Source organism: Ambystoma mexicanum, chromosome 4q (genome assembly GCF_040938575.1).
Source record: "Ambystoma mexicanum isolate Mex_15411 chromosome 4q, UKY_AmexF1_1, whole genome shotgun sequence".
In the NCBI taxonomy this organism is placed as follows: domain Eukaryota; kingdom Metazoa; phylum Chordata; class Amphibia; order Caudata; family Ambystomatidae; genus Ambystoma; species Ambystoma mexicanum.
The window spans coordinates 1,072,726,070-1,072,751,472 of record NC_090928.1 but is presented as its reverse complement, the minus strand read 5'-3'; the positions used below and the strand labels follow the sequence as shown (position 1 = coordinate 1,072,751,472).

The 25,403-nt window shown below is 48.8% G+C and overlaps 1 protein-coding gene across 4 annotated transcripts in view; it reads left to right on the top strand.

Annotated features, from left to right (window-relative positions):
* NVL (nuclear VCP like) overlaps positions 1-25,403 on the top strand; it is a 1,303,574-nt gene that overhangs the window by 778,244 nt on the left and 499,927 nt on the right. For 2 of the 4 annotated variants that reach the window (XM_069608641.1, XM_069608642.1), the window contains one exon: positions 18,007-18,126. The exons of the other annotated variants lie outside the window; for them this stretch is intronic. In XM_069608641.1, coding sequence (XP_069464742.1) covers positions 18,007-18,126 — 120 coding nt within the window. The remainder of the gene's footprint in view (positions 1-18,006; positions 18,127-25,403) is intronic. 4 annotated transcript variants of the gene reach the window in all.

The window sequence follows — 25,403 nt, the reverse complement described above, 5'->3', positions numbered from 1 at the left end:
TGGAAGTTTCCAAAAGTCCATCGGGCCTACACAGCGCCAGATCATGTCGGAGAAGGAGGACAGAGCTTCCCTCTTCAAGCTGTGCACCAGCTGCGGTTTGTGTAATGTTTTCACAGACGACGTGCATTCTCAGTGCTTGTATTGTCTACACCCGACGCACAAGGAAGAAGATTGTGAGATCTGCCGTGGCTTCTCCAAGCGCACGATGAAGGATGTGCACGTCCGGCTGGCGACGTGGCTCAAGGCCAAGATCTCTACCCCGTGTGGTCCACAGGGGCATGCCTCATCCGGATCCAAACAGCCAGAGCGGGCTTCGAAGGCCTTTGAGGGCGCTCCATCCCTGGGGGCCCAAGACAAGGCCATGCACTGCAAGTCCGCTTCTGCCTGGGTCGCCGCGCAAGTGGGTCCTGCGACGGTCCCGGTGCGTTCGTCTCCATCAGCCTCAATCTCTAGCCATCGCTCCACCTCTTTGTCGAAGAGAAAGTCAGCTACCCCGGGGAAGCTGCGAGAGAAACCGGAGAAGGCCAAACAGGACAATGTGTCTGTCATTTCAGCTAAGGCCCAGGTGATGCAGGCCCAGACGTCCTTTTCCGTCGAGATGGTTGCTGCCGCCCTCTCTAAGGCGAAGGGGGCTGACCCTGTCCACGGTGCCCCAGTGGCGGCCATGGTGGCGCATCCCCCAAGGTGGGAGGCTTCGGCCGAGCCAGCGGGGAAGACTCCGGAGAGGAGGATGCCGGACCTCAGCCTGAAGCCGACCCCTGAGGACCCGGAGAAAGTGGCGGGCATGGAAGAACTCCAGGGCACGGATATTTTTTCGTCCGATGAGGAAGACTTTGTTTCCGTCCACACCGTCCCAGAGGAGATGGTGACGACGACGACAAAGTGGAGGGATCGCCCGCCGGAGGTGGCAGCGACAACGATGTCTAGGTAGGGGGCGACGACCTAGGTGCTGTGCCCAGCAACCCTATCCCCTGGGCACCTGACAGAAACCTGTCGGAGGATATTCTTTCGACCCTCCACACACTGTTGTCGGAGATTCAGAAGAGGATGCCGACGGCACCACCAGCGACTCCACCAGCGATGACCCCATTGACACCGTGGATCTTCTCGCCAGGGAAGGAAGTGCAATCCTGTACCACGACACAGGATCGCAGAACCTGAGTGCCTGGCTCCTGCAGCATTCGAGTTAGGTGGTTACGAGCTCCCTGCAGACTGCACAGAGGTCCTCGCCAAGGCCAGAGCGTTGCCGACACTGAAGTGCTACGAGCACAAAACAAATCGTTTCGTGACTTGGTGCTGGTCGCAGAAGATTAACCCTCTGAGGCTCATGGCCCTTCTGGTCCTTCCGTACTTGTCGTCGTTGGCTAAGTCGGGGGCTGGTGCACGCCTCCATCAAGGTGCATCTAGCGGCTATCTCCCGTTACACCAGGTCTCCGGGATGTTCTTCTCTTTGGTTGCGCCGTCTGGTGAAGGAGGTAATCAAAGGACTGTTCCGTTCGTTCCTGCCGGTGAAGGCTCGTGCCCCGGTGTGGGAACTCAATGTGGTGCTGACTAGGCTCATGGGGGCTCCATTTGAGGCGATGCATCAAGCTTTGCTCAAATTCCTGTCTTGGAAGACTGCTTTCCTTGTGGCCATCACCTCTGCTTTGAGAGTAGGTGAAATCCAGACCCTGTCCTGCAAGCGGCCTTACTTGACTTTCCACTAGACGAGGGTGGTACTGTGGATGCACCCCTCCTTCATCCCCAAGGTTCCATCATAATTTCATCTCAACAAGCCCTTGGAGTTACCTGTGTTTTTTCCGACGCCTTTGTCACGGGCTGAAAGGACTTTGCCCTCGATGGATGTGGCTCGAGCGCTGAAGTTTTATGTGGCCCACAAAAAGTTTCTGAAAGACTTCTCAGCTTTTTGGGAGCTTTGGTCATGTGAATCGTGGGAATGCCTTGTCCAAGGCTTCCATCTCCAGGTGGCTCTTTGGCTGCATCACTCATTGTCACTGGTTGGCAAACCGGCCACTGCCTAGCCGCCCGAGAGCCCATTCTACCAGAGCGATCGCTGCTACGACGGCGTTCCTGTCTGGTGTGCCCCTGCTGGACGTCTGCAGGGCTGCTACGTGGAGGTCTACGCCCACTTTCATGAAATGCTACTGCATCAAAAGGGATTCCAGGGAGTAGTTCAGAGTCGGCCAAGAAGTGCTACGCAACCTGTTTGCTTGAAGGTGGGCCTGATGAGGAGGTAAGAGTAATTGCTTCTGTTGAGCCTTGCCACCTCCCGTGGTTGTGCATTTATGCACTGCTATGTATTCTTGATTCATGAACAGGTGAATCTATGCCGGACCCCATGCTGGAGAAGGAACAAGTTACTTAGCTGTAACTGTTGTTCTGCATGGGTCTGGCATGGATTCACACGCGAACCCTCCCTCCTGCGGTTCTTCTTGGTAATGCTGCCACTTTACATGCTACCAAATCTGAAGATGGCTAGATGGCTGCCAGAGGAGGGATTTGAGGAGAGGGCAGTCATTGGCTGGGGCAGTATGACCCAGAACTCAGTGATTCGTTTATAAACTGTCTTTCTCCTATAAACCAAAGTGAAACTGTTTTTTTCTTTTTTCAAGGATTCCCAGGCTGACGACGGGGAATATTCATTGTTAGGCAGAAACCTGTGCAGTTCCCTTAGGGAACACTGCAAAAGATTTAAGACTACAGGTGTTGGCAGTAAACCCACTTGGTAGCCGTCTGTACCACCCAGATTTACCTGGTAGCTGTGGCTGAGCAGTCAGACTTCCCTCAAGAAGAGTTAGACAGTATGCAAAGTATACACAATAGGCACTCAGATACAATAATACAAGCAAACACTGACCAGAGCTTTGGTATCAAAGTATATAATTATTTATTTAAAAACCCACGGTTTGAAACACTCCAGCACTCTTGTTGTAAAATATTCTAAACACAGTATTGTAATATGTACACCCCTTTTTCCTTATCAGATAAGTCACAGTAAAACACCACTTATTTTCATACAGAGGTGAGCGCTTAACTAGATGGCACTCCAATAAGTTTGTGAAAAAGGGAGAGAAAAAGACAGAATATGGAATGGTACACCACTCTAAGGTTCAGGAACACTGTTAGCAAGGCAGAAGAGCAAAAGTCACTGTTGAGCCAAAGTCCAAAGGCTGGGCCCACTCTTAGAGAGAGCAGAGAACAAATGCGCCCAAGATCACAGTTACTCTAGGCTTAGAAAGTCTTGCAGAGAGTTCAAAAAGAGTTTAGAGAGGCTTAGGAAAGTTTAGCCAGGGTGTCCCAGGCTAACCCAGGTTCGAAAGCCGGGGGCTAAATCTACCCCGTACAGTCGGTAGCAAGGGAAGCCAGGCGGGACACGGTACCTTAAGTGGGAAGGATCCTCCAGCCATGGCAGTTGTTCCTGGCAGTGGGTGCAAGTTGCGTCGTCGTCCAGGGGAAGAGAAGATCTCGACTTGGAGGAAAGATGCAGGTCGTTGCACTACCAGGGAAGAAACCAGCCGCAGAGTTTTCCGGTTAAAGGTGGTACCTTTGTTTCGCAGTCGTGGTAAAACGTGGTATCCCGGTTGCCAGGGTGCTTGGCACAGGCAAGGCGGCCACGAGGTACGTCGGGAAGGCGAAAAGACGGTGAAACTGGTTATCCCCACCAGTCAAAGGAAGAAGACTCTCCGGCGGGAGATCTCCTCTGTCGTCGGGAAAAGTGGTGAGGCGGTCCAGCAGGGCTCCACCGGTGGTGGTGTCGTGGCAGGTCGGCTCAGCTTCTCCCTCGTCAGATTCTTAGGTCCTGTGGCGACTTCTGAAGTTCCAGTCCCCAAAGCCCTGCTTTTATGCAGAAAACCCCCATTCACTCAGCCTAGCTGTCACTCAAACATGCTAAGTAGTGAGCCGGCCGGCTCACCACTTGGGCCAATCAGGACGGAGTGCGACTTGAGTTGCCTAGGCAACTCAGTCCAGGGTGCCTAAATCCCCCTCCAACCCTCCTAAGTACCCCAGACAGTGGCACCACTTTGGAGGGCTTCTGTGGAGAAGTGGAACAAAGGGCTCGACTTGGGTTGGAGTCACAGAAGAGAACACAAACGCCATTTTAGAATCAGGTTTTGGAAAAAAATACCAACCAGAGAATTAATATTAATTAAATAAACCGGCGGTATGTTCGAGGCTACCGTAAATAATTAAATAAAGATAGTAGCCTAAAACAATGGGAAATCTCATAGGAAAATATTTGCGGTTGAATATAAAAAGTAGTATCCACTGCCACCAGCCAAAACTCGATCAGGGGGGACGGAGACGTGCCCCCTCGACTAACAGACGCTGGGGCAATTCAATTGCCCCAGCCAGTACGTCCACAATATGATGGTTTGTACTGGTTCTGTTTAGAATTTAAGACTAGTAAAGTCAATGGTGACTTTACATGCCCTGGGAGACAGTAGTCAGTCCCAGGGTATGGAGTCTATGTTGGGGGGTCACTATGACAACCCTGTGTCACTGCACTGAGGGTGCTGTGTAACACACATCACAAAAACACATGAAGCCCTATGGAGTAAAAGACCCATAGCCACATTAAACACATCTAGATTCAAAGAAATACACTCAAATCATGCCCAAGAGTGAGGGTAAAAGAGTCTCTCTCTTGATAGGAGAAAAAAATAAACCCCAAAAATCCAGCAAAGCTGCTGGGGGACTCACTAGGTTAGGAAATTCAGCCTAAACAGAGAATTCGCCCTAACATTCATGAACATGTGAATCCATGCCAGCTCCTGCTGGAGAACAACAGTTACAGGTAAGTAACTTGTTCCTTATTCTTTGCTCTATATGTGAACGAGTGTTGGAAGAGGACTGTCTCTACTTGAAGGCACTTTGTTCTAGGATGGCTTTTGTGCCATAAAGAAGTTCTCGGCTGGGGTAGGAGCGTTGGTACACGCTTACCCCTCTATACCCAGCAGCCATCCTTGAAATTGAGTGTATATGTCATATACATATACACTAAAAACAGCAATGCCGGTGTGAGAGTTGAGGGGGGAGGTGACAGGGATTCCTCTGGTGGGCAATCTTTGGGGGTCAAGTAAGCTGCCGGGCCCTCTATGAATTCCAGATGCCAAGCCCGGACGGGCTGAATCTTTGTCCTCAGATATCAGAACTTATTGGCGAAAGGGGATCATGAAAGGTTTCTGATTCTCCCCAAGACGGTCAACTTCAACTCCCCCGCCCCTCACACTCTATCAGTCGCAGGAGACAATGGGGCCACAGGAGATTTGTTTAATATACTTTGATGAGACACCAGACTCTGCCTTGGTGGAGAAAGCTAAACAGATGAAACAAGGGGAGAAGGTATCTACAAATGGGGGAACTCCAACTGCGGCACTAGAAGCTAAAGGACCTGGGAGAGAGGATGCAGAGGGGAACTCCTGGCTACTATTGCTTACGGAAGCGCAGAAACTATTGTGAGACTGATACTTTACTCTCAAGCCCTTCAACATCCCCCTAAGGCTGTGAGAGAGCTGCAGCCCACTAAGAAATTATTGCTCTTCCAGGTAATCTCTTTAATGCCATTGACTATGGAACCTGTCTCAGTCGACCGCTGCCAGAATAAGCATGTTTTGGTACATGATGCTCAGCAGGGAGGAGGACCTCTAGCCCTTCCTTTAAATCTTTCAGGATCTCTTATTTTGTACCCGGAATCTCTAAATTCCACATTAAATTCCTCATCAAGCTGAGCTATATCATTTGCGAAACTAACCCTTAGACGCTTATTTGGATTGAATCCTTTGGGCACTCCATTGTTTGAACTAACATTGACAGCAATGAACAATGGGATCATAGCTCTAACAAAACTGTTTGAAATTCTAGAAAAAAAACCTGATAATCCAACTTTTTTGAATAGACTATTGTAAAAAGTTGATTTAATGGAAAGGAACTCTCTACACAGGGTTGCACCTCAACCTTTGGGTATGAATCTTTTGGAGGAGAGTGATAGAGATGCTCCTATATTAAACAAATCTATACCCAGTGCATCTCAGTCTGGTTCTGTCATTGAGGTAGATTTACAAGAGGGGGTTGGGATACCCCCTCTGACTCTAAAAAGGGCGAAACAAATTAAAAAGATCCTTTTAATAGGTAAAAGTCCAAAAAACAGCCTGTACTAACAACATCATTTATCTGTGGCTCAAGAAAGTTTATAGGTGCTCTTGACTACCCCTCCTCATGATCAGGGCTCTCCTATAAAGACCCTGTATCAGAGCAAGAAAACTAAAAGGCATCTTAAAAAAAGTTGAATCCAGTGGAAATTCTGAATGAGAGACCGATCACCTATTTTGATACCCTCAATAGATCAGAGGGAAACAGTGGAGCGTTCACCCCAAGAGGAGGACTTGTCGACTCTCACAACCTATTCAATTTCGAGCAGTTTCACTATCTAACCTCATGGTGACCACTCAGAATTAATCTTATGAAATCGGCAGGGCACGCACACTGGAACAAAGAAGGTTATGCACGTTGCTAAATAGGGGTGAAGAATTACAGCAGGGAATGGCGGATAAAAGTACAAGGCGCTCAGCCAAAGGTGGGTAAATTCAGTTAGGCGAAATGGAAAAAACCTCTCGAGTGAAAGAGGGAGTGTGGACAAAACTCATGGGCCAAAAAGGTTGAACTCCCCCTTTTTAAAGAAAGGGAAATGGGGGACTTCTCCGAGGGGTGGGGGGGAGGGATAAAAATCAGTATATATTCCTTTTTGTATGAAGGATGGACAGAGACACGATCCATACCCAAATCTGACTGATTCTGAGTTTAATGAAGAGTATCCAAGACTTAAAGGCTATTCAGTCCAGGGGCATTGAAAGGGTTGAATTTATGGACCATCAGAGGTTTGATAAAATGAAATTGTTGATCCCGTCACAACTGGTTAGGGAAACCTTGTGGAACACCAAGGATCATTTCAAACAGTGTGACTTTAGATTAGATAAAAAAATGGGGTTTCCCACCTCTAGACAGAGGCAGTCGCCTAGTAAGAGGTCGGAAACCTAATTTTTCCATCCCCTTCGAATATCTTGCCAAGGGAATCAAGGAAGCTGGGGAGGGAAGTGGTATTATGAGACTGCCACCAGCAAGTGGAAGAATTACACTGGTCATAGCTCTATGAGGCCCTAAAGGGTCATAGAAAGAACTAAGGAAATTAATGTCCAACCAGTAATAAGGGAAAGGATCCGAGGTTAGCCTTGTGGAAAACCAGAGGATTTAGGCATCTAGCCCCCCCAAAAAATAGTTTACTGGTATCATTTGATATCGTACTATTACAAGAGACTTGGCTGACCACTCGGCCTGTTTGGAATGGATACGCAATCTGTTGGACTCCAGCCATCACGGGGCCAAAAGGGAAGCCATCAGCCGGCCTTTTGATGGCATGGATATTGGATATAGTTCGAACGTTAGAACTATGGACCTCCGCGAACCCATTTATTCAACTATCTAAGCTCCTTCCCCCCAAGTTCAAAGAAATATCAACACGAGACTGTACAATTTGTAACCTTTATTGGAACCCTCAAGCTATCTCTGACGATAGCTTTTTCTCTGATGTGGAAGCAATGTTAGATCTAAGCATGAGTGATGGTAACATTGGTACTATGTTGATAGCGGGGGATTTCAATATTAAATGCTTAAATGTTAAAGATTGGCTTTTAACCTTTAGAGCACGCCGTTGGTTGCAATTAACGGAGAACAGAGGATTTGTTGTGCTCAATGGGGCTTTTAAAGGAAATATTCCACTGCACCCAACTTGGAAGAGGGTTGAGCAGGTAGCTATAATTGACTGTTTTTTTTTTTTTTTAACTTTGTTTATTTTCAATCAAGGCAGAATGATAATTACAAACAGTATCGGCAGTGATTCTTTAGGTATATAGATCCCCAGTCTCTTATCCCCCCCCCTGGGTTTCCTCCCTCTCCTCGTTCTTCGGCCTCATTGCTCCTCAGTCTCTGGAGGTGGTATCTTCCCTCCTAGGTTGTCCGCTTCTTGCCTCAGCGTCTATGGTTCTGCCTCGGGGGTCCCTTGGTTTTCCAGGATCCAGCGGGCTCGGGTCGGTTTGTAAGTTAGGGCGGGGAAGCGCTGGTCGTATTCTAGCACTAGGGCCCAAATATTCCGGAACCTGTGGAGTATACCCGCTTGTGCCGCCGTCACTTTCTCCGCGATCAGAATGTCCCATAGTTTGGTCCACCATTGGGCTACGTGAGGGCCTTCCGGGGATTTCCAAGTTCGTGCCACCACTGTTTTCCCTGCCAGGAGGCAGTGGGTTAGTAGTTTCGCTCTGGGCCCGGAGCGCGGGTAGATCGTGGGAATCGGAGCTCCTAGCAGGACTGCTTCTGGTTCTAGGGGGATTGTCGTTCCGGTGATCTGCGAGATGGTCTCCAGGCATGTCCTCCAGAACCGTTGGATCTTTGGGCAGGTCCACCACATGTGGAAGAAGGAGCCTGGGTGGCCGCATCCTCTCCAGCAGGAGTGGTCCAATTGCGGATTTATGTGGTGAAGTCGGAGGGGCGGGTAATACCACCGGAGTGTGACCTTATATGCACATTCCCTGTTGGTGATGCAGGTCGGTGAGGTGTGAGTTCTGGTCCATATGTCCACCCAGGTTTGGTCCTCGATTGGGTGTCCCAGGTCCGCCTCCCATTGAGACATGCATCGAGTTTTTGTGGTCAGGAAGTCGGCTAAAAAGCGTCTATATAGGGTGGATACTCTACCGCGGGTGGGGAGGTCTCTCAGTGTGAGTTCCAGAGCGGTCGGGGGGCGTGTCGCTGCTTGGAGGGTCTGGGGGTGCGAGCACCAGTGGCGTATCTGGATGTAGGTAAATCTGTCTCTTTCCTGGAGTTGGAATTTCTCCTTGCATTGGTCGAATGTGAGTGGTCTCCCTCCTATGTATAGCTGGTCCACTGTCTCTAGTCCCCCGTTTATCCAATTCTGAAAGTTGCGGGGATTCGCTCCCGGTGAGAAAGTTGGGTTGTGGAAGATTGGGGATTGTGGGCTCAGCCCCCTTGGCACTCCCTTCCGTTTTAGTGCCCAGTCCCAGGAGCTGAGGGTGTGTTTAGTTGATAGGAGGAGGTCTCCCCAATGCGACCTGAGGGGGGGTGGGATGTGTGGCAAGAATCGTAGGGGCAGGGGTGTTCGTGATTGTTCCAGCTCAACCCATCTAGGGCGGTTTGTTACGTTTTGCCATGCCTGCACCTGTGCTAGTTGTGCCGCTACTCTGTAGGCTTGCAAATCCGGGACCCCGAGCCCTCCTAATTTGGAACCCCCCAGCATCGTCCTGAGAGGGATTCTCGCTCTCTTACCTTTCCAGATAAAGTTCAGCATTGTCCTTTGGAGACCTCGGAGCGTTGGTGTGGGAATCGCTACTGGTAGGGAGGCGCAGGAGTACAGGAATCTGGGGAGGAGGTTCATCTTGCATGCCGTGATGCGCCCTAGCAGTGAGATCTCTTGGGTCTCCCATCGTTTCAAGTCGCCTTCCAATTCTGTGAAGAGTCGAGGAAAGTTGACCTTATATGTGTCTCTCGGGTCTGCCGGGATATGGACCCCCAGATAGGGGATGGCCTTTTTTCCCCATGTTATTGGGCATATCTTGGACAGTGCCTCCTGCTCCGCTAGATTGAGGCCGATGCCCAAAGCCGATGACTTATCGAAGTTTATTGAAAAGCCAGAGACTTCCCCATAGGTGGCGATTTCACGGGTCGCGTGTTTTAGGGATGAGTGGGCCTCTGAGATCGTGAGCAGAACGTCGTCCGCGTATAGGGCGATTTTGTGTTGCGTGGGGCCACTCTGTATGCCCTTAATTTGGTTGTTTCGTCTGATTCTTTGGGCGAATGGCTCCATGGTGAGTGCAAAAAGCAGGGGCGACAGCGGGCAGCCTTGTCGGGTTCCGCATGACAGGGGGATTGGGTCCGAATTGTGGCCGTTGATTCTTAGGCTGGTTTTTGGGTTGTTGTAGTTGGCTAGAGCCATCGTTTGGAAGTTTGGTCCAAAGCCGAAGGCTTTAAGGGTGTGCTTCATGAATGTCCAATCCACCCTGTCAAATGCCTTAGCTGCGTCCAGCGCCACCAACACTAGTTTTTGAGAGTTCCGGGAGGCGAGGTCTATTAGGTTCAGTGTTCTTCGTATGTTGTCTCCTGCTGTCCGATGCAGAATGAAACCAGCCTGATCGGGATGAATGATTTTCGGTAGGATATGATTCAGGCGGGTTGCCAGGATTTTTGAGTATATGTTTGCGTCGATGTTTAAGAGGGCATCGGCCTGTAGGAGGTCAGGTTTCTCGGATCTTTTCCCGGCTTAGGCAGGAGGATAGTGGTCGATTCCTGCATCGACGGGGTCACCGATCCAGTTTCTCTGAAGGAGTTGAATAGGGCAACCAGGTGCGGGGTCAGTTGGGCTCTAAACAGTTTGTAAAACCTAGTTGAGAAGCCGTCTGGCCCAGGGGCCCGTGATTTCAGTGATTTGATGGCTTGTTCCACCTCCTCCCCCGTTATGGGCTCCTCCAGTTCGTCTTTCATTGTATCGGGGAGGTGAGGTACTGCTGCCTCTTGTAAGTATTCCATCTGTTGCGGTAAGCTCCGTGGGGTTGCCTTCATAATTTGGGCTAGGTAGTCTTTTGCGAGGCGTTGCTTATCAGGCTCCGAGTAGTGCATGACTCCGTTAGGATCGCGCAGGCTGGCGATCGTGTTACTACGTCGGCGTTTGGCTAGCTTGGCTACCAAGAACCTGTTGGCCTTGTTGCCCTTTGCGTAATACGATTGCTTTGCTTTCGCCAGCAGTTGAGCGGTCTGTTCCGCATAGTGGGCTTCCAGTCTTTTCCTTGCTGTGCGTATGAACCGTTGCGTTTTAGGGGACCAGCCTTTTTCTTTTTGTATTGCCTCTGCCTCTTTTAGTTCATTTTCTAGGGTTATTCGGGCTTGGCGCCTGTTTCGGTGGTAAGCCGCCCCTTGGGCTATTAGGGAGCCTCTTATTACCGCCTTCATGGCGTCCCAGTTGTTCGCTAGCGAGGTGTCTGAGGCGGGATTTTCTTCAAAGAAATTTCTTATGCCTATTGCGATCTTGTCTCTGGTGGCCATGTCATTGAGGATCGGGTCGTACAGTGCCCATTTACGTGGGCCAAGAAGATTGGGGTTCTGTGCCCGGAGTTCCAGTAGCATTGGAGCGTGGTCGGATATGGCTCTGGTGCCAATGGAGACCTCCTTGACAGAGGGGAAAGTTTGCGGGGAGAGCAGGAACAAGTCGATCCTTGAAAAGGTGCGATGGACAAATGAATAGAAAGAGTAGTCTATTTCGTTGGGGTGGAACACTCGCTATGAATCTATTATGTCCAGGGACCTGAAGAGCCGAAGGAGGCTGAGAGCCTGAGCAAAGTCACCTGGAGTTGGGGGGTGCGATCTATCTTTGGTGGGATCGGGAACCCCGTTGAAGTCCCCCCCCTACGATTATTTGGCCTTCCACAAAGCCAGCAAGAGCTGTGCCCAGCGAGTCATAGAAGAGGGATTGTCCCGTGTTGGGGGCGTAGACTGAGACCAGGGTGTATAGGTCTCCCCTAAGAAGGCATTTGACCGCTATGTACTGGCCCTCCGGGCACGTTTTTGTTTCTAGGATTTGCGGGTGTAAGTCTTTTCGAAAGAGGATCGCAGTGCCTCCCTTTTTGCTTCCTCCAGAGGCGAAGAATTGAAGTGGGAACAGCCGGGAGCGGAGCCGAGTTACGTCCGCCGGCAACAAGTGGGTCTCTTGTAGCATGGCTATCATGGCATCTTCATCTTGGAGTTTTAGTAAAATTGCCCTCCGTTTGTTGGGGGAGTTTAGCCCATTCACATTTAGGGAGAGGATCCGCAGGGTCTGGTGGTCCGTTTGGGTCACTTGTTCCGATGTTTGGGTTGGGGGGGGGTCGTGAGTTATTGCTTCAGCTGCCATGTCTGTCGGGAGCTACTATGGTATCGTTCTGCACTTGAGGTTTTAAAGCGGTACCCCAACGGGGGGCCGCAACTTTAACTTGTGGGGGGCCCGACCTTTCGGGTATGGGCCTCTCCCTGGCCAACGGGGCCAACTGTCCCATCTCGTCTTGAGAACTACGGGTATCCAGGGAACCGCTGTTGGAAAGTCTCCCTGGAATGGGTACGAACCACGGGAATGGTCCGCCGCCGCTGCTCGATAGGCTCGTTCCTTCAACGAGAAGGAGGCGGATCTAGATTTTGGCAAGGTCGTAGGTGTCCGGGGTGGATGTTGTCGGGACCAGAGTCCGTGGGGACGTCCTGTTTCTGTGGTGTGCGTCATCCTTAGTTATCATTTCTTGTGGTTTCGCTGGATCTTTGACCAGGATGATCGCCTGGGCCTTGGGGAGGGAGGAGGTTCAGAGTCTCCAGCTTTGTCTAGGTTTGGCGAGGAGGTCTCACTGGGTGAAGTTGGCTGCATGATTGAATTTGCGTCCTCCAAGTGGCTGATCCGTCGGAGAGTGCCTCTGTATGAGAATTGCAGTGCCGTGGGGAACAGCCATCTATACCGAACCTGTTGTTTTTGAAGAAAAAGCGCCAGGGGGCGGAGCGCCCTTCGTTTCTGTAAGGTAAGTAGCGAGAGATCCTGATAAATCTGGAGGGGGGAACCTTGGAATGAGAGACTGTCTCCCGTACGGCTGATTGCTGCTATGGCCTCTTTGGTTGTGAAGAAATGGACCCTGGTGATCACATCTGGGGGAGGGTCTGAGTCCATGCCCCGGCGCGGGCGCAGCCGGTGGGTCCGGTCCAGCAGGAGCTGGGATTTGTCTAGATCCGGTAATAGGGCCTGGAAGAAGTCGCCTATGTATTCCGTTAGCTTGTTGTCGGGGACCGAGGATGGGACCCCCCGAATCCGGAGATTATTGCGGCGTGCCCTGTTTTCCAGGTCCTCCTGCTTAAACTCCAGCAGCTCATATTTGTCCTGCATTGTATGGATAGTTTGTTGGATCTCCTTAAGGGTGGTAGTATGAACTTGTGATCGATCTTCAACCTCCCCCAGCCTCTGTTCCGCCTCTGTTATTCTTTGATCCGTTTGTTCTATTTTAGAGGTGAGGTCGGCTAAGCAGGAGCGGAATTCAGCTTTAATGTCCGCCATAAAGGCTACTAGGTCCCCTCTGGTGGCTAGAGCATCCTTTTCTTCCAGCTGTTTTTGCGGGGTCAATTTGGTAGAGTCTAGTTTTTTGTTTTTGTCCGCGCCAGCAAACATTGTGGGGATGTCCGTTGTTTTGTTAGCTTTCGATTGCCTGGACATGATAGGTGAGTGGGGGGGTCGTTACGACGAGTGATGCGTGGGTTTGCTAAATAATGGAGTGGGCCGGGGCGCCCCAGGAAGAGTGTGGAGGACACGTGTTAGTGGTTATGGGATTTTTAGCTGGAGAGGCTAGGTTGTGTCCGTGCCTCTGTTGTCCTTCTTTTGCGTAGGTTCTGCTGTCGTGGGGGCGCCTCCTCTGCAGCCGTTGGTTGACCCCAGAGATGGGGACGGTGCGCAGGATTGCGTTAAGCGGCCACTGGGGAGGGGGCCCGTTCTTAGGTGCTTGAGTAGGGTGTTTGGCAGTGTGGCCGAACCTCAGGCCTTCTTTGGTGACGCTTATGCGGCGGGCCGGGTTTGTCGTGGGGCCCCCCGGGTGTTTTGCGGGGGCCGACTCAGCCTCCCGAGGCTCCGAGAGTTAGGGTCTGTTGGTACGGGCTACTCTTGGCCCTCCTGGTGACTCGTGGTGCTTTCTGGTTCCTCGCCCCTCATCGGGGGGGAAATGCTGGTCTCTCCTGCTGCCGTTAGGGTGCCCTCCGGCAAGGGCGCGGGGTGTTGCCGCTGATCTCCCGTATTGTGGGCTTTCACACCTGGGCCCCGATATGGACCGGACCCCGGCGTCTTCAGCTAGGGGGCCCGGATTAATGCGGGAGTCGAGAGGGGGGAGGCGGGAGGCAGTCTACCACGGGGCTGTCTGTCCCCGCCGGTGTCCCGAAAATCGGGAGGATCCTCGGCAGGAGCTCCTTTGCGGCCGCCGCTGCAGTCCCCACACCGCTCAGGCGGAGGTCGGAGCCGGAGCTGTTCCTGGGTTGTCTCCTGTCGCTGGGTCCACTGCTGCTCGGGCGGTGGCACGTGTCAGTGCGCACTCCCTCACTCGATCGTCGCTCGCCTCCTCACTCCGGCCTCCCGAACGTCCGCCAGAGCTGTTCCTGGGTTGTCTCCTGTCGCTGGGTCCACCGCTGGGTCCACTGCTGCTGGGGCGGCGGCGCGTGTCAGTGCGCACCCCCTCACTCGATCGTCGCTCGCCTCCTCACTCCGGCCTCCCGAACGTCCGCCATCTTGGATGTTACGGAGGGCGCTGGGTGGTGGGCTCGGAGGGTGGATTTGGGCACGATGCACACGCGTTAGGAGTTCATCCACGGCCCAGATGTGCTTCAGTGGTTCCGATCGCCTTGGGTCGCCTCGGCGATCGAGTTACTTGCCGGGATCCGCGTCATATTTGTGGCGGCGGCGGGTCTCCCGTGGACGGCATCAGAGGAGCGACTGCATCGCTAGCGCTCCAAGCCACGCCCCCATAATTGACTGTTTTTATCTCACAATGTTCCTTCAATGACATCTCTGAATGCCATGTTTTGCCTAGTCAGAGTAGTGATCACGATATTCTGTCTGTATCGTGGCTACAATCATTACCCTTCGGGGTGACTATTACTATAATAGAGTAGAGACTGAAGGAGGTTGAAATAGGCTAAAGTGGATAAGTGGATTGAAGCAGAAAAATTAAATAGATGTTTAGGAAAAACGTATCAAAGGGATAATGCTACAGACTAGGATGTTTATGTATCTGTATTACTTTTATTTATGGGCAAACATCAGGGAGGTCTTCAGCCTATTTTTAAACAAACAGAGGAATGGAACATTGTTACAAGGGGACTGCAAATTTAAAGGCCAGTTGCTAAAGAAAATCGAGCAAAAGTATAAGATTTGGTTCAGAATATATAAAGTGAAAATGCTTCAGCAAGATGGAGAAATGCTTCAAGCATTGATTTCTAAATCAAGTGCTGAAATATGGACTTTACTGAAAAGGGGATGCAATGATTTGGCAGTGCCCATGATGATCAACCCTATTTAGGAAGAGGTAAGCAAAGGCACATTTTACCAACCTATTCACTGGCAAGGGTAAAATAAATCTGAGGATAGAGTTTGAGCGGGAAGAGCTAAAGGAATTAATATTTGACCAGGAGGACATACTAGATGAGATTAAAAAATGTTGAGTTAATCTAGAACACTGGGTCCTGATGGCTTAACTAATTTGATGTTGAAAATCCATCCTGATCTTTGAGCAACAATACTCCTGATAATACAGATAGGAAAAATGTCCCAGTCTGGGAAACTTTCAGTAATTATTCCTATCTTTAAAAAGGTTGATGAGAAATGCATTTGAACTATCGCCCAATAGCGCTCTGAGACGGTCCGGGAAAACTGTTTGCACGACTCTTGCTGAAAGATTTCTTAAATTGAGTAAGGATGAATTTACAATTTGATATGTCAATCAGGTTTTGTATTAGGCTTGGCAACGTCAGTGAATTTGTGGATTTTATCTGTTTAAAAACCTGTCTCAATCAGGCCAACCTGTATACTTGGCATTCATAGATTTTAAACAACTATTTGATTCAGTCCCAAGGGAGCTATTATGGGAAAAGTTGCAAAAGGCAGGCTGCCCTGGTATCTTTTAATATCCAACTGTACACAGAGACTTTCATTCAAGTGAAATTAAATCAGGAAGGACTTTTAGGCAAACCAATTCCTACCTATCGAGATGAGACAAACTCGTCCATCCCCACCCCCTTAAGATTGGCACATACTCTTTTTATTGGCTATTATATGCTGATGATTTAGTACTGCTGGATAAAACTCCAATAGGGTTGCAGAGGAAAACTACTGGCACTAGAGCAATATTCCTTAGCAAATTAATTAACCATCAATGTGGATAAATCCAATATCTTAATAATGTCACGAAAGAGGGTCCTTAAGAGCAATTCTTTTAGATGGACGATAGGCAAAAACCACTTGAGATCGTTAACGAATGCAGATACTTGGGACTGACTATAAATGCTAATATGCAAGAAGCTCCTTACAAAGTGGATATTAGGCATAACATGGAGATAATGGTGTCATAGGCAACAATGATCCATAGGAAATATGGAACATTCTCATGCTTACTGATTATTACATTTTCCAAACAAAAAGCTGTCCCCATTGTAATTTATGGGTCAGAGATAAAGTTATGCGACCATAGTCCTGACTGGGAGAAATCGGAGGGAATATATTGGAAGAAGGTACTTATTCCCTAAAAGTTTACCTATCCAAATTATTAGTTTTGAGCTAGGCCTATTGTTTTTGAGGATCATTGTTACCTGGCGCTCATTAGCATTTTACAGGAAATGCTTGTTAAATGAGCATGCAACATCTAATTTGCTGCCAATTGTACAAACCTTTTAGAAGAGCATCCTCATAAGTCCCTAGACTCTTGGGTGGCATATTGTTTGAGTCTAATGTATTTGGCAGACATTGATGTAGACTTGCTGTTGGTTAATCCTGACTGAGCAAAAATGAAATTATGGTCCTATGATTGGAGGAATACTTGGGAAGAGTGTAACCAATACAAGTTGTTTAAAAGGGGAGATTTTTTAATGAAATCTTTGCCTCAAACACCTATATATCTCCGAAACTTTCCTGATCAAAAGTACTGTAATTTATTTTTAAGGTTTCGGATCAATCTGTGGTTGACTATGGAAGTAGAAGGTACTCATTTACAATAGTCGACCAAAAAGAAATCCTATAGATTCTGCCAAAATGTAAAGGAAGAAGAGACACTAAAACATATTTTAGTAAATTGTCCAAAGCTTTTAATACAGAGGAGGTTATATTTTCAGAATTTTTTTGTGAATTTTAAACTGTTAACTACGGATGAAATGTGGACTAGGATTTTTAATGGGCAATGTGTTTAGTTAAATTTAGCAGTGCTGCATTTTCTGCTGCTCTTAAAAATCTTACTGAGTGTCCGTGTAGATTAAATATGGATGGGGCTTCGGATAGTGTATTGATTGGCTGAATTTGATATAATTTTTAGCGATGTGTTGAGGTTTTTGAATTAACTATTGATGTACCGTTTGTGATGTAATTTTTTTTCTGAAATGTATTTTATGTTGATATATGTTTATATTGTACTATTGGGAAATTTTATATTTTAAGAATTGTGATTGAAAGGTTGACATTTTCAACCAAATGAATACATTATAAGAAATACAAAGTTTTAACATTTGGATTAAGTGTGGACATCTAGTCCTTCAATTCTTATTCTCAAATGGTCCATTCTCTGTTCTCTCTCTCTGGTCTGTGTGTATAATGCAGTTATAATGCAGAGCAAAAGAACTGCCAAGCGGGATAGTGCAGGAAGTTTGATTGAGGGTCCGGGGATAAAGAAATACGTGGTACTGGTGTACCAAATATATAAAACCATGGAATGAGCTGAGCTCAGTTGTTTATTTCTAGAGTTCTCACTGCTTAACTTAGTTCCTTCTGACAGACTGCTAAATTGTATCCTCCCTTGGGATTTGTTAGAAACAATGGGTATTGAGTTTTACCCTGCAGCACATCAGGCTAGTAGTGAGTCTTAGAATTGTGGGGAGGGTTAGTCCAGAGGTGTGGAATGATTCTAGTGAATCATCTGTGCCCTGAAGTCTTGCATGGTTTGTGGGGGGGTTCAGCAGGTGGTTGGCCTTCAGACCACTGAGGAATTTCAGGAATGATGCATACAATTAACTTGTACTTATGTTAGAAGTGTGTAACTGTGCAAAGTACAGCATAAGATATTTGGGAAATGTATTTTATAAATTGAAAACAAGTGTAGGTGAGAAAAGCAGCCAACTAAGACTCTAGAGGTGCTCCTGATGATCTGTGTACTTCTCCAGTAGGAAGCTCTCCACCTCTTTCTGTTTCTATTTTGTGTTTTTCAGTACGTCGGGGAGAGCGAGCGGGCGGTGAGGCAGGTCTTCCAGCGAGCCAGCAATTCCTCTCCCTGTGTTATATTCTTTGATGAAATCGATGCATTATGTCCTAGGAGATCAGGACATGAGGTGAGACCATGGTCTATTTTCAGTTATTTGAAACTGTTAAGGAAACAATTTCACAACAGGTTGTTGGTCTAAACAAAAGAGTTCTTAACCATACAAGTGTCTTTTCATATTGTGATTACATCTAGCCAGGTCATTGCTTCAGCTGCTGCACACTTCTCTTACGTTACCAGATTACATTTACAATATCTTCGTAGCAGGAAAGGGTCACAAATCCTTGCATTTTATAATCTGATAATCACATATAAGCAAGTCTTATAACAGATATTTTTATTTTTCATAAGGATCGTTGTGTTTTCACATTTCTTTCTTAGAAAAAGACAAAATGTTTATATTACAAAATAGGGATGGCTTGCAAAGCAAGTTCCAATAAACTATAGAGAAGGTAGCCCAATTTATACTCACATGGCACCAGTGGGCTGAAAACTGTTTTTGTACAAAAATGTCTTGTCAGTAATTTTGTGGAGAGAAAATAATAGGCACATTAATGCTACTATATTTTTAATGATTTAACGCAGGCAGATTTGAGTTGTTAAAAAATTCTTATTTGCATTTAATTTGATGCAGTTCAATAAACTTTTCAATATTTTAATTTACATGAATTGACTAGAAACCTAAAAACAGAAGTTAAAATGCAATCCAGTCATAACATTGTTTCAAATAAAAGAAATTAAACACAACTTCATTATTACATATTTATACTTTGCACTCAACTAAAATACATAATTGCTAACACACTGTCACCCATAGTTACACAATTCTTGTATTCACTTCAAGGAAACACGTGATATGCAAAAGTTTAGTATTGGACAATGATCAAAATATACAACAAATGAAAAAGAGATTAGTTATAACAAAACAATATTTCAGTCCGTGCATTCAAATACATGAAAGTACATTTTAAAACATCACACAAGTAACAGCCAATAACACAAATTAGCTAAATATGGTGGAGGACAGTTTGATATGTCCCTATTCTTTGATTTTGGATAGAACCATGCTTGCCCGACATGTTTCAATCCTGAGATGATTATGTTGGATCTTTCTCAGGGACTCTTATCAAAAGTAGATGGTGTGTGATGGCAACCACTTCCTGTGGTGTTGATGTTTGTTTCTCAGATCAGATTTTTATTTTATTATTATGAAGTCATAGCGTATACGCTAATCTTTCACTCACCTCCAAAGTCAGGTCATTGTCAATTTAGTTCTCAATTCAGTGATATTGTTGGATACACAGCAATATGTTTTGTGGGTCATTGGGGACTGGGGCCTGAAAAAGGACTAATGACATATAGTAACGATGTATACTCCTACGTCCCGTCCCGTTTCCTCCATACTTATGGGACATTCCTCCGTCCTGTGGGACGGGACCGGAGCACTTTGTAAAAGCATCAAAAACTTTGCAAAAGTTTTTGATGCTTTTACAAAGTTAGTCCTTCCTCTCTCTCTACGTGGGGTACAGCCACGGCCGTAACCCCGCCCATCACGGCTCCGCCCCGCGCATCGCCCATCAGTCCTTTTCTCTGCTCGTTCGGAACTGGACGCACTTGCATCTGCGGAAGAATTTCTTCCTTTTTTCCTCCTCTCCTCCTCTCTGGCTCTCGCTAGCGATCACGTACTAGTCTGTCTATGTTGTTTAAACTAGACTTTCCAGATTGTTCCTCGTGTCAGCGACGCATCGCGAGGGTGGATCCCCATCCTCTTTTTTTAGAGTGTTTGGGTCGGATCACCGTTGGGACTCCTGTTTCTATTGTGATTCCCTTTCGGTCCAGGCACTTGAACGTCAGTTAGAGCGGTGGGAGGAGGTGTTCCAGCACACTCCTCCTTCGCATTTTCAATCCTTCATTGACAAAAGAAGAAATGCCTGGTAAGTACTTTACTTTTCCGAGCACCCTGGCTGGGAGACACCTTCCCAGGGTCTTCCCGGTCCGGGAGGAGCGTCGACTGCTCTGTCACCGGGGCTTGCCCCGAGATGCCTTCTGGGCCTAAAAAGTGTACCAGAGTTTTCTCCAAGGGTCTCCGTAAGTGGATACCGGAGTACACTCCGAGGCCCCTCCTGTGGGGGCTGCTTGTAGACCTAGATCTACTGAGTCGTGGGGTACCGGAGCTCGCTCTGAGGCCTCTTTATCGGCTTACCTCAAAAGTACTGGGGTGCGCCCCGAGGCCGCGGCTGGGCTTGGTGATACCGAACGTATGTTCGAGGCCTGCTGTGGAAAGGCTGCTACCGGACTTGGGTCCGAGGTCCCTCGTACAGAGGCTAAGGAAACCAACATTTCTGAGAGGCCTGACAAGGCCTTCTCGGTGAAAGCTAATTCTCACCGTTCCCGCTCTTGTGGCGATGCCAGCACTGTTGAGGGGGCAAGGAGTGAGTGTTCGAACCGAAGTTCCTCCTTTACCGGAAGTGCCGAGGTCCTTCCTGTGAAGGCTAGTTTGGCTATTGGTATGTCGCGAAACATTCCAGGCCGCATAGTACCGGCTCAGCCGAGGTTCCTTGCATAAAGGCTAAAATGAAGACCTCTGATCCATCAGTGGGGACCCCTGCCTCACTTCCATACTTGCCACAGTTCCCCTCAGGTGACAGCAAAATGGTGGCCATTCCCGCCACGACCACGGCGGCCATTTTGGGCCCTTCTCCTACAGCTATGCCATCGGCCTCAGGTTTGGGAAGCGGTTCTGTAGGTGAACATAAGTTTCCTTTTGCGCACCAGTTTACGACTGGAACGCTTGGATGCCCCTTCCGCACAACATCTCGCTGCCTGTGGGTTCGGCACCCTTGTTTTATGTGGACATCTCAGGGGATAGGTCAGCTTGGCAACCCTCCCCTCTGCGTCTGTGGAATTATCCCCCTTCTCCGGCAGCTCCAAAGCTTTCTCCGGAGGACACTTTTTTCGGCAGGTTTCAGGTACTCATGCGTACTGACCCCATGAGGGAGCATTTCAAGGGTCTTTTTAGGGATATATGCCCGCCTGCGTCTCTGGCTCCACCCGCGCCTCCAGTGGTTCTGCCGGCACAGCCCTTGCCTACGGTGCCTCCCCGACCCTTCTGCCTGACATGGTTCAGCAGGACCCTGACCTGTCGGATGATGCGCAGGGCGTTCAGGACAGTGAAGACCAGCCCCGCTCTATTAGAGCTTTTCACGACCGGGTACTGGACATGATGTGCCTATTGGATGTTCCAGTGTCTGATGCACCCGCTCCGCAGGAGGGTGTGCTTTCGGGGGCGTTCACCTTGTCTCCTACGGAGCATATTGGCATGTTCTTGTAGAAGGACGTTTTGGCCGAGGTCCGTAGAGTTCTGGAAAAACCACACTCTGGACTTTTCGTCAATAAGAAAATTGACATGCGCTACAGGCTACATTGTTCAGAAGAGGTGGCTCTAGCATCTTGTCCGCCCCCCTCCTCCACGGTGGTGGCTGCGGCCACTTTACAGTCCAGGCCTGTGGCAACCTCTTCTACGACGGCTACTCAGGTCCTGGGGAAAGAGGACTCGACTCCCTTGGGAGGAAGATATTTGCTAACTCTGCCCTGCAGCTACGGCAGGCCAATGCAGAACTGGTGTTAGCTGTGGCGAACATGAAGATGTGGAAAGGTCTGGCGAGTTCATTCCGGTCGAGAAGTTGGAAGACTTTAAGGCAGGATTATCGGATGCCAGGGTCTTGGCCCAGGATCTGCTGGAGGTTGCGTCTCACCATGTTGACAGTTCGGCTCGGGGCCTTATGCTTGGGGTTGATACCTCTCGGCAGGCTTGGTTGCACGCCACCAAGTTCTCAAAGGAGGTGCAGGACAAGGTGTTGGACCTTCCTTTTGATGGTAAGGAGCTTTTTCATTCCTCGACGTATGTAGAGCTCACCAAAACGAAGGACAGCACCCAGACGGCCAAGTCCTTGTCTGTCCTGATGAATACCCCTTTTAGGACCCAAAGACTGTTCTCGCAAAGCCGGCCCTCCTCTTTTTTCAGGGGGTTTCTAGACCGGAAATCCCACAGAGTGGATACCCCTTTGGGAAATTCCCGCAAAGGCAGCAACGGACTTGGTTTTTCTCCCGCTCCTCAGCCTCCTCTTCGGGTTCAGATGGTAACACCACCGAAAAACCCACCAAATGAGGGTTCTCCGCACTCGCACGAGACCCCGGTGGGAGGACGCATTGCGTCTCATTGGGAGGCATGGCAGACCATCACTGAGGAACGGTGGGTCTGGTCAGTCGCTCGGGTGGGCTTCCGCTTACCCCCCCACCCCCTCTTCAACCCTCCTTTCCAGCAGTCGGGGTTATCCTCCCTAAAAGCCGAGGTTCAGAAACTGCTGGACCTCAGAGCTGTGGAATCCGTTCCCCTAGGGGAGCGAGGGGAGGGCTTCTACTCCCGTCTGTTTATGGTGCCCAAACCCAACCAGGCTGGCCTGCGTACCATCCTAGACCTTTCCCAGTTCAATCTTTTCCTACCCCAAGAGAAATTCAAGATGATCACGCCTGGCAAGATACGGTCCTCTTTGCAGATAGGCGATTGGCTCAGCGTGGTGGACCTTCAGGATGCGTACATGCGTATTCTGATCTGGAATCCACACCAGAGATATCTTTGTTTCTCTGTGTGAGAGGAGCACTTCCAGTTTCAAGTGGTTCCTTTTGGCCTCAGCTCAGCGCCGCGTGTCTTTACGAAGATGTCTGTGATTGCGGCCTATCTTCGTCTGCAGGGTATCCATGTGTATCCGTATTTGGGTGACTGGCTTTTACGCAGTCCTTGCCCGTTGAAAGCCGCATGCAATCACATTCAATCTCTCCTCCAGCTCCTGTTCCATCTCGGGCTGTCAGGGAACTGGCGGAAATCTTCCATGACAGTCTCTCAGGACTTGATCTTCCTGGGTTTTCGCTGGAACATGATCGACTGCAGAGTTTACCTGACTGGGGACAGAATGGCGGATCTGTTGACCACGTGTCAGATGTTTGCCCAGTCGGAGAGCATGGCGGCCTGGTGGTTCCAGAGGCTTCTGGGCCTCATGGCCTCGTGTGTTTCGGCTCTACCTCTCGCTCGTCTCAAGATGAGGCAGACTCAAATGGCTCTTCGGAGTTCTTGGCGTCAGGCTGTGGATCCGGACTCCAAGTTGATATTGATTCCGGCTTCCATGAGAACGGACCTGGAGTGGTGGTTGTCTCTCAGCAACCTGTCGGTGGATGAGGGTTTTCAGGACCCAGCCCCGATGGTAACGATCACGAGGGACTCCTCCCTTCTGGGGTGGGGTGCGACTTTGGATCTTCTTCAGGTCTTGGACCTTTGGTCTCCCCAGGACAAGCTCCTTCACATAAATCATCTGGAGCTTCTAGCGATTTTCCTAGCGCTCAAGGCGTTCAGACTGATCATTGCCAACAAGGTGGTCCGTATCCGCACGGACAAGGTGGTGTCAATGTATTACATCAAAAAGCAAGGGGGCACCAAGTCTCCCCTTCTCGTGGACCTGTCCATCCAGATTTGTGAGTGGGCGGTTCGTCATGGTGTCTGGCTGGTAGCAGTACACATTCCGGGCCAGCTGAATGTCACGGCAGATGCCCCCAGTCGGCGGACGATGGTCAGCTCTGAGTGGGAGCTGAAGGCGGATATCTCCTCATGGATTTTCCTGCGTTGAGGCACTCTGGAGCTGGACCTCTTCACAACAGCGGCAAACAAGAAACTTCCTCTCTATGCCTCCAGAAATGGTGTGGGAGCCTCCTCGCTGGAGGATGCGCTCGAGATTCCTTGGCCCAACATGAGGGCCTATGCTTTCCCGTCTCTGCCTCCGATTCATTGGACGATTTGCAAGCTGAAGAACACGATGAACTGCTCTCTTCTGCTCACAGCCCTGTGGTGGCCGGCCAGGCTCTGGTTCTCAGAACTTCAAAACCTGTCGGTGTGTCCACCGATCAGACTGCCGGTGACTCCCGATCTTCTTCACCATGGGGATCAACAGCTGTGGCACCCCTCCCCACAATCGTTCAGCTTGGCGGCATGGTGCCTGAGTTCAGGTCTTTAGAACATCTCAACCTGTCTGCGGATAACATGCGCTTTATTGAAGCAGCCAGGAAATAAAGGATATGTTTAATTCACTCTTAATTAATTATGCACACTGCCACACTGTCATGTGAAGAGGTCTGTGGCAAATTGCTGTTCCTAAAGACACGCCGTCGCCTCGTGTGTATTAGGGAATTTCAGATATTGGTGAAGAAAGACATCTTTTAAAGCTTATTAAGCTGCATGCCGATCAATTCAGAGATAGCATAGATTTTCATTTATGCTTCTGTGTCAACAGCCTCAGTTTCTAGATGGACTGACCATACAAAATCTTTCTTTTTATGTGCATGCTCCAATAAATGGGAGACCAACGGGGCCGATGTGTTTGCATGCTAATGCAGCTACGATGTTGTTCTATTCTTAATTTGACGTTTCTTATGGTTGTGCTAATATAAAATTTGTCACAATGACATGCGATAATATATATCTCACACGGCTAGTGTTGCAATTGGTAAATTCGTTTTGTTGACAAGGTTTTGGGAGTCTAATGTTGATCTGGGTAGTGGTTTTCGTTAAAGTACATGTGACCGTTACTGCAGGGGTGTTGTCCTCTGGGGCGAGGCATACCCCATAGTTCTGTAATTTTCATTTTTGGAACTGGTATTGGCTTGAGCTAAGTGTGAATTAGTTTGTCCTTCAATGTGTTACTGCGCTTATATGCGAACAGGGTTTTTGGCATTTGAGAGAGACCCTTTGCCATGAATTTCCAATACTCAAGAGGTATTCTCTCGATTTTCAATGAGAGGTTGGAATTTGTGTTGACACCCACTAACTGTTCCGAGTTGTTTGCTTTTTTAGACTGTGCTAAGAGGGCCTTCCGATTGTTGTTGAGGGCTTGTTTTCTGCATCTGTGAATGAGTTTTTATGGGCAGTTCCTCTCTTTAAATTTCTGCGATGACGTATCTGCATGTACCTCATAGGTTGTTGTACTAATCTTATGTAGTCTTAGAAATTGTCTGTGCGTGGTGGACTTCTACAATGGGGACACCCTACTCACCTTCGAGGACTGCAAAAGGAAAGTCCAGGTTCCAGAATGCGAGAGGTACCACTACCCCCAACTCCGACATTGGCTGTCACGCGACTCGATGAGAGAGCATGGACACAGAGAATTTACAGCGCTGGAGCGCATACTAACTGCAATCCCGCCCAGCGGGAAGATTTTGACCCTGTATAGGTTACTGGGCAGGGCAGATCCTGATTCTAAGGAGCCCTATATGAAACGGTGGGAAGAGAAATAGGTAGAGAAT